The sequence below is a fragment of the Papilio xuthus genome, unplaced genomic scaffold, assembly GCF_000836235.2.
Source record: "Papilio xuthus unplaced genomic scaffold, Pxut_1.1 DF824655.1, whole genome shotgun sequence".
NCBI lineage: Eukaryota > Metazoa > Arthropoda > Insecta > Lepidoptera > Papilionidae > Papilio > Papilio xuthus.
In genome coordinates, this window is record NW_013533994.1 from 1,550,852 (window position 1) to 1,565,434 (window position 14,583).

Consider the following 14,583-nt stretch of genomic DNA (forward strand, 5'->3'; position numbering starts at 1 on the left):
GTAAGTTTTTGAAGGATTTAAACTTATAATTTAAAATAAAAATTATATTTTAAATAACCTTGATTATATACGTGATCTGGTTTATGTGGTCCGTTAACTTGTACTAGAATTTCTTTACGATTACGATTCTACGATTTTGTTAATTCTTAAGTTCCTATTGTAGCGAAATTGGTAAAAGTCTTCACATAAACGTATAGAATTGGTAATGAAGCTGAGTACAGTCTCTACGAAGCACGTGATGTCTTTAACCTTGAATCGAAGGATTATTTAAACAGCGAGGGTAAAGCAATTACCAAAGACAGATTTGTTACTGTTTATAAAAAACATATTTCGTAATGTAAATTAATATTGTTTGTTGCAATGTTTCTGAACGATGCGACTTTTTTGTGATATGTAATTATGGTACATTTTTTCTTATGCAAAGAAGTTTTAATGATTACTATTAAGAAGTTATTCTAGTAACATGGGGATTGCAAACTTTACACAACAGACCACACAAACTTAATGAAAAAAGGTGATAAAATATTCATCTTGTATACAATAATTAACAATGCACAGACGTATCTACTTCAAATGGAATAAATTTAAATGTTTAATATACAACAATTTCATTATAACTATGACTTTCACTGGTAGTTATCCTATGTTATCTCAGAAGACCGGCGATCGCCTGACCTCGCGCAGACTCCCGCCGGTTGCGTCACACCTGCACATCTATTTGTTGCACAAAATTTAATACTGACTGCATTTATACTAGTGCTCTTTGCGTGTTACCCTTTTACTGACCACTAGTCGAGCCACAAATGAATAGCTATTTCATGGCAATCGTAGATACTTTTGCGAAACTAAATATGAGTATTGTTTATGTTTATTTTCGGTGGCATTTAGTCACTCTCAAAACAAGATTAGTCCTATTTTTAGAAATATATCTATACGATGAATTGCTAGAGTCACAAAATCAAATCTTATATGTAATAAATCTCATAAAATTCACCCTTCTTATTGTAATTCTAGCCAAACAAAGTAAATGGAAATAGCCAAGTAATATGAGGGAGTTTGCTGGTAGCTTTTAAGAACCTACATACATACAGGCAAGTAACATTGATACCCGATCATATAGATGTGCTGCCCGGCAAAGGTAACAATGTAAAATTTCACCGGCTCTACAAAGAAGGTACATAACAAAGAGTAGACAGAGATAGAAATCATTATATTTGTTACTGATATAAGTTATCATCTAAAAAATGACAATGAGATTGTTTTCTAAAAAATATCTTGTGTGTGTATCGTGAATGTTTGTATTTATTCTACAGCAAAACAATAATTATTTCAACGTCAGCGTGTTATGTAAATATGTAAATAACTTGTTGATGTTTCTCTTATAAGTAAATAAACAATAATTGTGAGAAACACACAAAAGTTATCGAAGATCGATTGATAAAGTAAAAGTTTTACACATGTGTAGTTACGTTACGGCAATTTATTAAAAAATTAATGAATTTGTTAACGGACAAGACAAGTCGATAGCGATTAGCGAGCTCGTGCTCACGCATGGGTTATGTAAATCGTTAGTTTCCGGCTGCGACCTCCAGAAGGTCTCCGATCCTGCACTGGTGAGTTCTATGCAGCGAGGCGGGGTTGAGCGTATCTTCTCTTACATTGGAAGTGAAAGTGAATGAATGTCGGAGGCTTAATTAGAGAGGACGGGTGCGGCGGCGGCAGTTGCCCGCTAGCCGCCGCGATTACTGGCCGTGCTCAGATCCCGCAAGCCTCCGCTACCAGTACCTCTACCACTACCGCACCGCAACCGTCCGCCGTGCACACAGAGGTACGCACTACGCACCACGCACGTGCATTTACTACCCGCATTCCAACAGTGATCTTCGCATACACTAACTGCCCTCATTCACTAAAGTGCACATACGAATCGCATAGTAATACTCAAAAAAATTGTAAGTACAATATTTAATACAATCAGGGATTTTTAAAATGGATTTCGTAATCATAATTATTAATATATATAATAGTGGTAAAAATTGGAAAAAATGCTTCATAGAGGCGATTTGTGTAAATTCAATAAACTATTGAAATATAAACAAACATATAAACAATTGAAATTGAGAAAAACATTTTTCTCATATCTTATAATTTTTCTTTCTCGAAAATATATAAATGCATAACAAACTACACAAATAACAAATTTTCCTTTCGAGATAACATTTAACAAGAGCTTTCCGCACCTTGAATAAAATGCGTCCCAAATCGACGATTTCTCGAAGTCGACACCTTTTCACGTAAACGCTCAAGCTCGCGACAAGCGGGTCAGCGGCGACTGTGGCGGTGGCGAGCGTGGCTTTCACAAACACAACAAAATAAATTCATCTCACGTATCGATTGCCCCGGTCGCTCATGGACTGCATAAAAGAAAGCGAACTCATAAACAGCCATGCAGTGTCAATTGGGACTTGTTATGGATGTTAAGGCAACCCCGCATTCCAAGTAAATGATGAACGAAATGCAAAAGTATAAACCGCAAATGGAATCCATGTGACGCGTTAAATTTAGTACGATTTTACCATATAAATGTTTATAAGTCCTTTAATTGCAAAATAGCTGCCATGTGAAAAATCGTCATTTGTTTTGTATTCTTAATCACCGTTAGTGCTTTTCACCCTTAGCTGTCTCGTCGTCACATCATAATTAGCTTAAACGGCTTGACCTAATTTTAGAGTAAGATGTCATTTGATATAAGATTTTACCAGAATACCACACCATTTCTGTATTTTATATATTTTATTAACTAACAACAGGTTGTTTTTGTTGTGCAGATGAGTCGTAAAGTTTGCCTGGCAGCCGCGCTGCTGGCGCTGTTCTGCTACGCGGACGCGCAGCGCCGCCTAGCCCTCCCTGACCCCAGGAGTTGCGCCAACAGTAAGTACTGCACTGACACTATCAATCAGTTTTATATGCCTATGAAGACTTAATAGCGGTTCAGAATTTCGAACGAGCGTCCAACAACATTTTAAGCAACAGCGGGATGCCATCGGATGCACCTGCGAAGACAAGCGCGTGCTGCTAATCACGACCTGTCATAAAGTTTGAATCTTAGAGTTACAGTACACGCAGATTGACATCGATTAAACAGCACATTAACTCAAGTGATTCTAATAACCCGTTCTAATAACAAGCCCAATTACTTGAAAGTGAATTACACATTTCCATTTCAATTTTGAAATTATCTTCTTAGATCAAGATGAAAAAAACTATTATAATATAGCCTTAAATTAATTTATGCTATTGCTCCATACTATAGGTAGATATGCGCATGTTTTACATACGTATAAGCACTTTTGTGGGAATTTAGTTCTTACAGTCAAATAAAAAGCAAAAAAATTGTCCATGACATAATTTCCAAATACGATAATTATTACCTTGGACTGGCTACAGAAGGTCACAATTTCTTTACGAGATCATTTCATCTTTTGGTTTTTTCAATACTAAAAATATGGATAATTTTCGTACATGATTGCATAACTGCTTTATGTAATAATTGTTATTGCAAATTTTCATTTACATTTACTATTTTTTGCATATTCCATTCCGTTTTCGAAAAACGTTATTCGTAGACTCTTTAAATATTTTTATACTTTATTATTACTTATGTTAAGATATCTCATGAGCGAAAGCTCTACTCGAATAACTTACTTTTATCGCATAATTTGAGAAACGAGCATTTATATTAACCTCCTCATTATGTTTTTTTTTTCAAGTACCAATATTAGTGTGCTACGAATCTTAAAACTAAAAGTTGAAATAAAAATAGAATGCACTAGAAAAGTGCCGTCATAGTTTCTTATCCAAGGTCCGACGCTTCTTTAACACGGTCGTGTGATGGTCACATGGTCGCAGTCACAGATGCTCATCCTTTCTAACTCGAGAGCTGATGCAGGCAACAGGCTCACCTTGCCGGCTAATTGCTCTAACAGAAAACGACCCCATAATAAGATGTGCCAATACTGTGTACGTTCACTTCCACACGGTGACTTCACACGCACAATTAAGAGTAAGAAATAGAAATATTTAGGATGTTTTTTTACTCTAAATTGTCTGTAACCAGTACTTTGTCAATTATCGAAGTTCTCTGTCACTGTTTAATTATGTGACTCAAAAAATGTTTTTATCATTTCAGTGTTGTTTTTAAAGCCTTATTATTGAAGGTTGGAGTTTCACAATATAGAGTTTATAGACAACATAAACACATTTAATGTATCAAATACAATTCATTGTGGTTCAGTTTCAAAATATTGGTAGCGTTCAATACCCCCCTGCAGACCAAAATGTTTGTCCAATTGCGATGATGGCATATTACAGAAGTCAATTAGAAAGTCTCATTACCAATCGTCACGCACGTCTGTTTACCGCCGCGTCCTGTGAAAGCATAGTCCTGTCTAGTTCGAACTGATCTTTGAAACTTACGACCTCACGACTCCGTTTATTACTATTATATCTACACGTCAAGGGCGCTACAATTTTGGACGGTAAAAAATAATTTAAATAACTTTGGAGCTTTAAACTATAACTGCAGAAAGATAGCACTTAACTATTATATCAATTTATTATCTTTACCAACCTATTCTCTTACACGCACTCCATCCATCTTTGGTTTACCTCTAGTGTCAACATCCAGTACGAAATAAATAATCCTTGCAATTTTCGCAATAGTGTGCGTTGGGGTGCGGTTGAGCTAAGCGGGTCATATGGGAGCGCGCGGATGTACACAATCGACCCACAATCGAACAATAATAATAAAGACCTTTTGTTAAGCTCTATTCAAGTATAAGTTTTAGTACGTGGCCAGTAAATAACATGTTTGGTTGCGCAGTCGCATTACTCACGTCGGTTTGAGCCAGAATGAGGACATCAGATCATTGTAATAATAACTACACATGTGATCTCGATTCAATACTATCTTTTATAAAATCTAGAATATATTCATTTTAACGTCACTTATTTTTAATTGCTTGTTTTCTAGCTCTTGTCACATTTTGTTATTTTGTAATGCAACTCTATTTAAGACTTCGATAAGTAATTTATGTTTACAAACTTTTCGTATCACGGGCTATATTCCTTACCATAGTAGCTATGAACAAAATGACTCGATATACGAAGTGCGAACATGCACAATACGATAACATACCGTCACTGTGGTATATATATTTATTTTTGTGGTATATATGATATTTTTGTGGTTGAACTAAATATAGAAGCACTAAAATTGATTATAATTTGATAATAACAATTAATTTATTTATCTATCATTTTACCTAACACTAACACGAGACATTAGTATTCATATTCTTATGAGTTTTAATTTGCAATCTAATATCATAATATGCATGCAGTAAGAATTTAAAGTACGCAATTATTTCCGGCGAATATAAATAAATATTTAGGAGTAGAAATCATGATGATTTATTGTATAACAAGTACGTAATAGACGAAGAAGGGAAACTGTTTTAACAACATTTTGCTCACGACTTTCTCTATTGAAATGAAATGTTATGACGACACATGTCCAATACGAACTTACTTCCTAAAGTAATGTATTATTTTAGAGAGTAGGTGTACAAAGTTCGACTATTACGCAACTGCATAAATATCGAGTGAGTACAAATTAATGACGACTATAAATAACAACAGACTCTAAAAAGGGTAAGAATATCGATTAAAAAATTGCTTACTGGAATTTCTGTGATGCGTCCATCCGATTTTCTATTCCTAGATTGATCAAAACAATGAGACTTTCCGTCACACAAATTAGTTTGGGTAATACATAAAGTGATTTAAAAATATTGCCCGGATGTTGTTATTTGAGCATGTCAAATATTTCCTACAGATGTGCGAGACGCGAAGGTAGTCCTAAATTGAGTCGGCAGTTACTTTCTAGTTACGTAAGATCTGTTCAATTACTCGACCTGCCGGTGAACTTGTTTTAATTGTGTGTTTCAACTGTGGGAGCCTTTCATTACAAAGTCTATGAACTGCTTGATTGCATCTTGTTATTAAGCTATTATTCTAATTAAGCGTGAAAGTGTCAGTTTTTAGTGATGAGATGTTACGAATAGATTTTTTTGAACAATCAGTAAGTACGGACTATGATGTCCTATTAATTTTCAGATATAAAGACTTATTATAATAAGGCGTGAGAAACTCCACATGAATGGGACCTAGTATTGTGTAAAGTACTAAAATGTTCGAATATGTAGGTAACATTTCGTAAGTAGTCTATTGTGACTTGTAACAATATGGCTTATGTCATCTTTGATTAAAGATTTGATACTAGCAACACGAATAAAATGATTTTATCTTACCGCAAAACGACTAAGATAACTTTATTCAAATTTCAAGTTTTTTAAATTTATATTAGTCACACTTTATTACTTTCGGTTACTTCTAATCACTTTTTTGTTTGTCACCAATCTTGTCGATGTAATCTTTAGCGCTTTCTACGTTTTGGCTCAAGTACTTTATCGTTAAAAAGACAAAGATACTTATCATACCTTAAGGCTGTATAAGTAGCAACATAATTTAGTAATAAATTAAGAAGGGCGTGTTACACGTAGCAATGTTTTCTTAATTCATATGTCTTTTTATTCATCGAAGCTATGAAGAAAACTGTTCATACACAACTCGAGGATCAATTATTCAAGGTCTTTCGATTTAATATTTAAATAGCTTGTATTAACATTCAAGTAACAAGAACCTATCTATATCATTTTCGTATTTCTAATGTGATATTTGCACAGGGGTTCGTCACGCGACGTACCGAGACGGACGCGGCGTGATGCACTCCTACTTCATGAGCTGGGAGCACGCGCCCACGCGTAACCTCGAGGTGGACTGGCTCGACGCCAGGAACATCTGCCGCAGACACTGCATGGACACAGTCTCTCTCGAGACTCCTCAGGTAATTTAAATACTTTATATAATAAAGCAAGCATCAAAAAAATCATAAAATCAGCAGTTACCCCTGGTGTTCTAGTATAGTCTGATTTTTTGTCTTTAAGGGCTGCATTCATAGTCATTAAGCGTTAATTGGTAATTAATAACGTTCCTTAGGGTAGATTTGATTTTTGAAAAACCACTTAACGACCATGGCAGATACTTTTGTTCATTGGCATATTGTGCAATTACTTGGTACAAATACTTACATGTTTAAATGTTCGAAAATGAATTAATATAACGAATAACGGACGAATTTATAAATGAAAACTGATGATCAAATAATAGGAATTATCAAAATATTCCGTATAGAATAATATGTACTGCTAAGCAATGCAAGCAGTGCTGCATTCCGAATAGTTATTTCTGGAATAACGAGATAAACCATCTCGTGTGTTGAGGTGATGACCGCAAACGTGATTCTACACAAGTTTTTGTATTGCAGAATCATGTATAGAGGCATATTGCAAGAGTCATTCAAGGGGGAATGACCGGTTTGAAAATGTGCATGCGCATCTAATCATAATAAAAATTATGACAACGAGTTTAACAAAACTTATTGCTAACTTATACGTACCTATTTCTTGTTGAATATAGGTAACAATTATCTAAAGAACTTTTAATCATTTGTCTTTATTTTTTACACCAATTCCTATTATGATAATGTGCATGTTTCTTTTGTAGTGTTGCATTTAAATAAGCAAACCATAAGAAATCTAAATAATATTATTCTGTTTATTTACTGATGACCGTGGATTAAGTAACTATTCAAAGTACTAAGTACGAGAGAATACATAAACCATCCATCCATGTAAATATTACAAGAGGCTTGCCTACGTTTATTACTAAAGTTAGCTAATGTATGTACAGAATTACCTCGAAAAGCTTAATATATTTACTCACTTGACGACTTGGTTTGCATTAACTACAGTACCGGTACTTGCGTTAGTTGTGCGTTAGGCGACCGTCCATGGAGCACAGAAAGGGGCACCACAGGTTTTCGATTCACACAGTCTCACGTAACCGTGTTAACCCTATCTAAACCAAGTATGGGACATAGGGGGCGTCGATTGATTAGTCACAAGACTCCAAGCCCCTCAGTAGGGACGTATAGTGAGCTGATGATGATGCAGGAAAATGTCATAACTTTATTCGTAACTAAATGTAAACTAATGCAATTAATATGTGGTAGGTTTTGTCTTAATGAAACATAAAGATTCTTTAATTTTAGCTCTTAGGTCTGAGGAAAAAAATGACTTTAATTTTCAATGTACACTACAAAAGCTTTCTTAAAAATGATTTTCGTCTTAACTGTGTAGGTATACTAAGGGTTTAAGAATTTATGGTATTAGTATGAGAACGTGCTCGAAGTAGAAAGTGGTCCTCAATAAAGATTGGAATATTCCTCGCAGCTCGCCGGTGTGTCATTGTCGAGTTACGTCATGCATATACTAAAAATTTTATGGAAAGTGTTTCTCCGTCGCATATTCGAGATGCGAAATTTATGGTAATCGAATGTTCCACCATAATGTTTTTATTTTACGTTTAAACACAACGCAACTCTGTTCAGCGTCGCTGTATTTTAATTAAGTTTATTAACTCTTTTTCTGCTTTTACTGTTTCAATTGTGTAAAAATTATTAGTTTATTTTTAAATTTATATAAGAAAAGGAACACTTTCGTATAATATTTTCGTGTACACCACCAGACATTACTGAGATGTAAAAAGGTGTGTAAAATATTTAAAAGAAAATGAAATTAAAATTAATTAGGTAAATCCATTCTTATTCAATCTAACTGATATTAGTAACAATATGTATAATATACATTAAACGATTTTACGTAAGTTAGACGTTCGTATGCAATTTGGACATATTACCATTATGACAATAACAGGTCGTTTCTTTCGCATCAATTGTCGACATCGCATGGTCATTTGTGTTGATGCATTCACTTTCCCAGTATTAAAATTATGCATCTTGTAATGACAAACACAAACGATGTTTTGCAATCATGAACACCGTTGGGAAACTGTCAGGTTAAATTTGTCAAAATTTGTCAAATTCTGCAAAATTCAAGGTCGATTGCTTAAGATAATTTAAAAAGCATTTTTGGCATCTACATTGATACCAAAAAGATGAGTCTTGCGATACACAGTTTTATTCTTTTATTTTAACACAATAGATGCTTGTTACAGATGTATCCGTATTTTTTGTAGATGAGTGAACTCATTCAGTCTTAACACCCTACTCCATTGTTAACACTTATCCGGGTATGTTTACATGCGGAAAATCGTAAACAGGTTGTTTGTACTAGTCGCTTGTTGCTTCCTATGCTTTGGTTCAATCCTATTGTTAGACATCGCGGTTTCAGTACCCATAAAAGTTAATGTAACTTGACGATTTTTTTTTTGTATTTATAATTTGTAACTGGTAGTTAACAGCAAAAATCTTTGTTTATATGTTTCGTTTCAAACCTCAACTTCATCATCAAACTCAATTCGCACTGCGATTTTTTGGTTACCCTCTTTACCATTGGTGCTGCTAAATTGACAATAATTGAATTTATGGAACTATCCTCAACAGTAGAATTGTTGCTCTTAACATTTGCATGGCATGTTCTAAGGAACGCAAGGTATAGTACTCCTAACATTGGAAGTGTCGATATCCGGTACAGGTCGATAGACTTAATGGGCGACGTTCGTCTAATTATGGTTACACATCAATATGTATTAGGATTGGCGATCGGCGAGTAGGTCAATCGAGTTTGTAGAGCGTGGAAGGCGTCTGTGAAAGGGGTGCAATGGCCTAGTGCGTCAGTTCTCGGCAAGTGGCCGCGGCACACATTCCACTTCTTGCGCGATACGACGTGACGCGTGCAGACGCGCACTTCCTGTCCCAGTCAAGGCCCGACGTCATTAACACCAACGCCACTCTGCTAATTGGCTACGAGTCACTTTATTATTAAGGTCTTAGAAAATATCATTGTACATTATCATTAAACCAAACGTATACGCCAAAATGAGTCATTTCAGTAACATAGTGAAGTAAATGTTTACTTCGATTTCACTCTCTTAATGATAGTCTCTAAACGCCTCTGCCTCCGTGTAATTCCAGATAGGCAGTCAGTTTTTAACTTAAACATTTCTGATGTTGATGAACTGAAAGATATAGAAATTTGATGTTAGTTATTATAAAGATAATGTTGATGATGGTATAGCCAAATATTTCTGTTTTACTTAATTTAAACCTCAGATAACAGTAGTGTTTCTAATAGATGACGTTTTTCTCATTCGATTGGCATAGAGATAGTTACATTTTACATTACATTTATAATCCCACTTTAAAGATTGTGTCTCGTATGATAGCTATATTTATACGCTATATTTAGTCTCGTATAAAATTTTAGATTTATTGATAAACTTATTATTTTATTCTAGGAAAATGAATTTGTAAAACAAAAGATCGCCCGTGGCAACATCCGCTACATTTGGACATCCGGTCGTAAATGCAACTTCGCCGGATGCGACCGCCCCGACCTGCAGCCACCCAACGTGAACGGCTGGTTCTGGTCCGGCTCTGGCGCCAAGATCGGGCCTACCACGCAGCGCAACACTGGCGACTGGTCCTACACCGGTGGCTACGGACAGCCGCAGCCCGACAACAGAGAAGCCGCCCAGGTAAAATTACCACAGTTTACTTTTTTTTTATTATTGAATGAATTGGATTACAGTGCAACGATATAATCGCTGCACATCTATAGGAGCTTCTTGCTCACAATTAAGAAACATAAATACTATTTTTTTTTTAATTTATTCAAAATATTGGATAAAAATAATTTTCCAAGCAGAATGATACATGAAGTATATATCTGACAAGAATAAAACACTCATCTTTCTTGGAAACTAACATCGTTACGCATTCGCATCCTAGAGCTTTCTCTTACTACTGTCTTCATTTAAATATTTACGGTTGAAATTTTATAGCACCTATTTTACCATTCACCATCGAAACTAGAAAATAACAGTTTACCTGTATGAATAATGGTCAAACACTACGACGCTGTACCGTGAGAGCGGACAGAATTATTACTGTGACGAAATGATTGCGAGCTCACGACTTAGAATCATCGAGATCTGTAGTTTGGTTACCTGCCTCTAAGCTATCATTAAACTGATTAGTCTTTCAACATGCATAGTTTTTGAACGGTGCGCTTTAAGTTCTACTATTTAATTTTGACTTTCCATTTATAGTGTCCCAAGTAACTTTATCTTAGTTGTCACCTTTTATGCACGCATCGTCGTGGCCTCTAATTACTTCTTTATAAATGCGAAAGTTTAGTTACGGCTAAACGAATCTTGACGAAATTTGGCATTTTGATTTATATTTTACCGTGTAGAAAGGCGCTTACTCTGGCAAAAGTTGTATAGAGTAAATTTAATTTTCGATAATGATGAAATTAATATTTCCAGGGTAACGACGAGTCTTGCCTTTCTATCCTGAACAATTTCTACAACGATGGCATCAAATGGCACGACGTTGCATGCCACCACGTCAAACCCTTCATCTGTGAGGACAGCGACGAGCTACTCAACTTTGTCCGCTCCAGGAATCCCGGCCTTCGCATATGATCCCCTCACTCATCACTCACATCGCACCAACGCCTTCTATTTTAGATGGCTGACATTGTACAAAATTTACTTTATCTTATTAAGTTATTTATTATTAAAAATAAACTATATTGGGTATCTTTTATGTACTTACAACGTTTTCAAGCGACGGAGAATTAAATTCTTTCAAGTATTATACAGATGATGAAAGTGTATACCTAATTGTTATAACTGGGTCAGTCGTTTATTGTAAAAAGCTTTTCGCACAAATTAGGATTAACTTTAAGGAATAGAATAAATTAATAATATTTAAAAATTGTTTTTTATTGAATTGTTTGAACACAACTACACAAGAAAGGTTTAACCAGATACAATAGAAAGGATTTTTAATAAGGATAAAAAAATCTTCAGTCTTTTTTGAGAAAAAAAAAGGTAAAACAGAAATAGCAAGTAAGAATGAAAATTATCAAAAACAGTTTTATCTAAATCATACAAGACGAAAGACAAAAAAGAAGAAACACAATATTTTACAACAAAATATAAGTCAAAAATTAATTAATTAATAAAAAAACACAAAACATACACAATAAAAAAGTAAACACAAAAGATCTGACATTCTTAGACTAATAACACAAATTATAAAAATAAGTCAAATGATTTGGGACAAAATTATGTGAATTAATGAAACTGAGTAACATTTAATACCCCAAAATAATTATAAATATGGGTTATGATTTCTGAAGCTGTTGATAAATTTATATAATCGTGAAACTAATTTACATAAGAAACATCAATTTTATGATGCGATCAAAAAAATTTTTTTTTATATTAACTGATTGAAAACATAAAATGTTGAAGACATATAAATAGTGTAACTCTTATCCTTTTAAATTTAAAAAATACTAAAAAAAAGCAAAACATATATCCTAACAATAAATAACTATGTATAATTATAATTAATAACGTACCAAAAACTACTTAATACAAAACATTTCAAAAAAGGTGTTAATATAATTGTCCATACACAAAGTAGACTTGAGTAATAAAGTTCTGTAAACATTCATTAACATTATTCCTCAGATAAAAGAACTTGTAGAAGTAAAAACAGTAACAGTACTTTTATGTTTAGTTAATTAATTAATTACGTAGTTTCATTTTAACTTTTTAGAATAAGCCAGCATTGTGCGCTTCGTCGTAAACACAATTTTTAAAAATACCTAATTCTTACCATATTTTTACATGTATTGTTTACTTACAATAAACAGTCAACTTCATTTAAAGATAAATACTACTTAATATAAGAAATTATCAATAAATCATCACTTAACACTATTTAATGTTATATCAAACACAATTTCACTAACTAATTGTTAAAACTTTGGTCACATTTCATTTCAAAACATTGACAATAATTGTATAAGAAGCTTGAATTCCATTCGCATGTCAAATTAATCTATTGATAATAGTAAAACAGTTGATGTTATTATGTACTTAGTCTTAACAAGTTGTAAGGCACCTTACATAAAATAGCCTTAAATATCACATTTTAATGCTGAAATAATTTAAGCATATCATTGTGAAGAAGGCAATCAACAATGATATCTTGTCATATTTAAAACATTACTTATAATGTAATGTAAAATCTAAAAAGCGTTGGTTTAAATTACAACTTAGTCCGTATGTGAAATAAAGGCATATTGGCAGTTTTACAATAACACTTGGCTTTAGTTAACATGGTCAGACACATTTGTTGTCCTATGAAGATGACAAACAGCTGACGTCATTCAAAATGGCGGATAACAGGGGCTTATCCTGTAGCGCGGCGAGCAGCTCCGCCTCGTCCCACTGCAGGCGCAGGCGACGTGCGCGCCCCGCCCCCGCACCCGCCCCCACGCCCGCCCGCAGCGCCCCGCGTGCCTCCAGCAGCGAGCACGCGCTCATCATCTCCCCGATATCCAGGGGGGCGATGTTACGTGACCGAGCAACCCTACAATACAAATTCACGATGTCTTTTTTTTATAATCCATGCCACATTTGCACAAAACTGTGTATAAATAAGCCATAACTGTAGCAACTAATGTTAGAAATATTATGGAGAAGAAATATGTATTGTTACAGTACCTTTTATAAACATCGTGCAGCTTCCCCATGACCAAATCTTTATTCTTTCCCTTGGTCAGCATCAGCATAATACTGCACAACACCAACTTCTGCTGCATAGGCAGGCCTTCCTCTACGTCGTTCTCGATCTTCCTTCCGCCGCCGTATACGTCGTCCAGTACTTCTAGAACTTGCTTGAGCTCCACAGTGACACTGGCGTCTTTCATCATGCTGTCAACGCAGTGATTCTCAGAGAACTTGCTGCGTTTCGCGAGCTCGATCACCCTCTTGCCGATGTCGAGCGCTCGACGCATATCTCCCGACACGGCGGCAATTTTAGCTGCAAATTTATATCTATTAAAAGGTATAATTATTTATTTACTAGCGGTCGCCCTCGACTTCGTCATCCTGACAGACAAACATTTTTTTTAATTGGTTTTCCGTTACTAGCAAGTCCAATACATCACATGTTCGAAATGTGATTTTTTTCTTGATATTACACACATCCACATATAAATTGTTATAATAAACATACCAGCTAACAACTGCAGGGCAACCGGCGAAAACACGTTGCTCCTATCCTCTTTCTCCAGCACCGAGATGAATATATCGATGATCTGTTGCTTAGTGTACGGCGCGAAGTGCAGAGTGCGCGGGCGCAGGGAGCAGCGCGCCTGCAGCCGCGGCAGACTGCGCTCCGTCAGGTCCAGCGCGTTGGCGATGCCCACCAACACCAACTTACGGTTGACTGACGGCCACTCGAATATCGTGTACAGTACTGACTGACGCTTGCTGTCCAACTGATCGATCTCGTCCAGAACTAGCAATCTGTAATACGTTGTCGAAATCATCATCAGCTCACTATACGTCCCC

General features: G+C 35.2%; 2 protein-coding genes across 3 annotated transcripts in view; one reads left to right on the top strand and one right to left on the bottom strand.

Annotated features, from left to right (window-relative positions):
- Positions 1–1,660: 1,660 nt before the first annotated feature.
- On the top strand, positions 1,661–11,926 carry CTL4 (C-type lectin 4). Of its 2 annotated transcripts, none has more exons than XM_013325996.1 (5): positions 1,661–1,828; positions 2,829–2,931; positions 6,807–6,967; positions 10,441–10,680; positions 11,473–11,926. In XM_013325996.1, exons 1-5 carry the CDS (start codon positions 1,676–1,678, stop codon positions 11,629–11,631), a joined length of 816 nt encoding a protein of 271 aa, XP_013181450.1. In that variant the 5' UTR covers positions 1,661–1,675; the 3' UTR covers positions 11,632–11,926. The 2 variants fall into 2 exon arrangements, with proteins under 2 accessions (XP_013181450.1, XP_013181451.1); XM_013325997.1 differs by having other exon boundaries at positions 1,760–1,952.
- Positions 11,927–13,252: 1,326 nt separating this feature from the next.
- The window catches only part of LOC106127441 (polycomb group protein Psc), a 7,202-nt gene continuing 5,871 nt past the window's right edge, over positions 13,253–14,583 (bottom strand). Inside the window, exons 7-9 of the mRNA XM_013325518.1 lie at positions 14,246–14,538; positions 13,732–14,050; positions 13,253–13,597 (exon numbers count right to left, since the gene is read on the bottom strand). Coding sequence (XP_013180972.1) covers positions 13,366–13,597; positions 13,732–14,050; positions 14,246–14,538 — 844 coding nt within the window. The 3' untranslated portion in view covers positions 13,253–13,365. The remainder of the gene's footprint in view (positions 13,598–13,731; positions 14,051–14,245; positions 14,539–14,583) is intronic.

Excerpts from the sequence above, each read along its gene's own strand:
- CTL4 (XM_013325996.1), top strand. The coding sequence starts at position 1,676 with ATGAATGTCGGAGGCTTAATTAGAGAGGACGGGTGCGGCGGCGGCAGT. Across the intron at positions 2,932-6,806 it reads CCCCAGGAGTTGCGCCAACA|GGGTTCGTCACGCGACGTAC; the intron begins GTAAGTACTGCA and ends ATATTTGCACAG. Across the intron at positions 6,968-10,440 it reads TCTCTCTCGAGACTCCTCAG|GAAAATGAATTTGTAAAACA; the intron begins GTAATTTAAATA and ends ATTTTATTCTAG.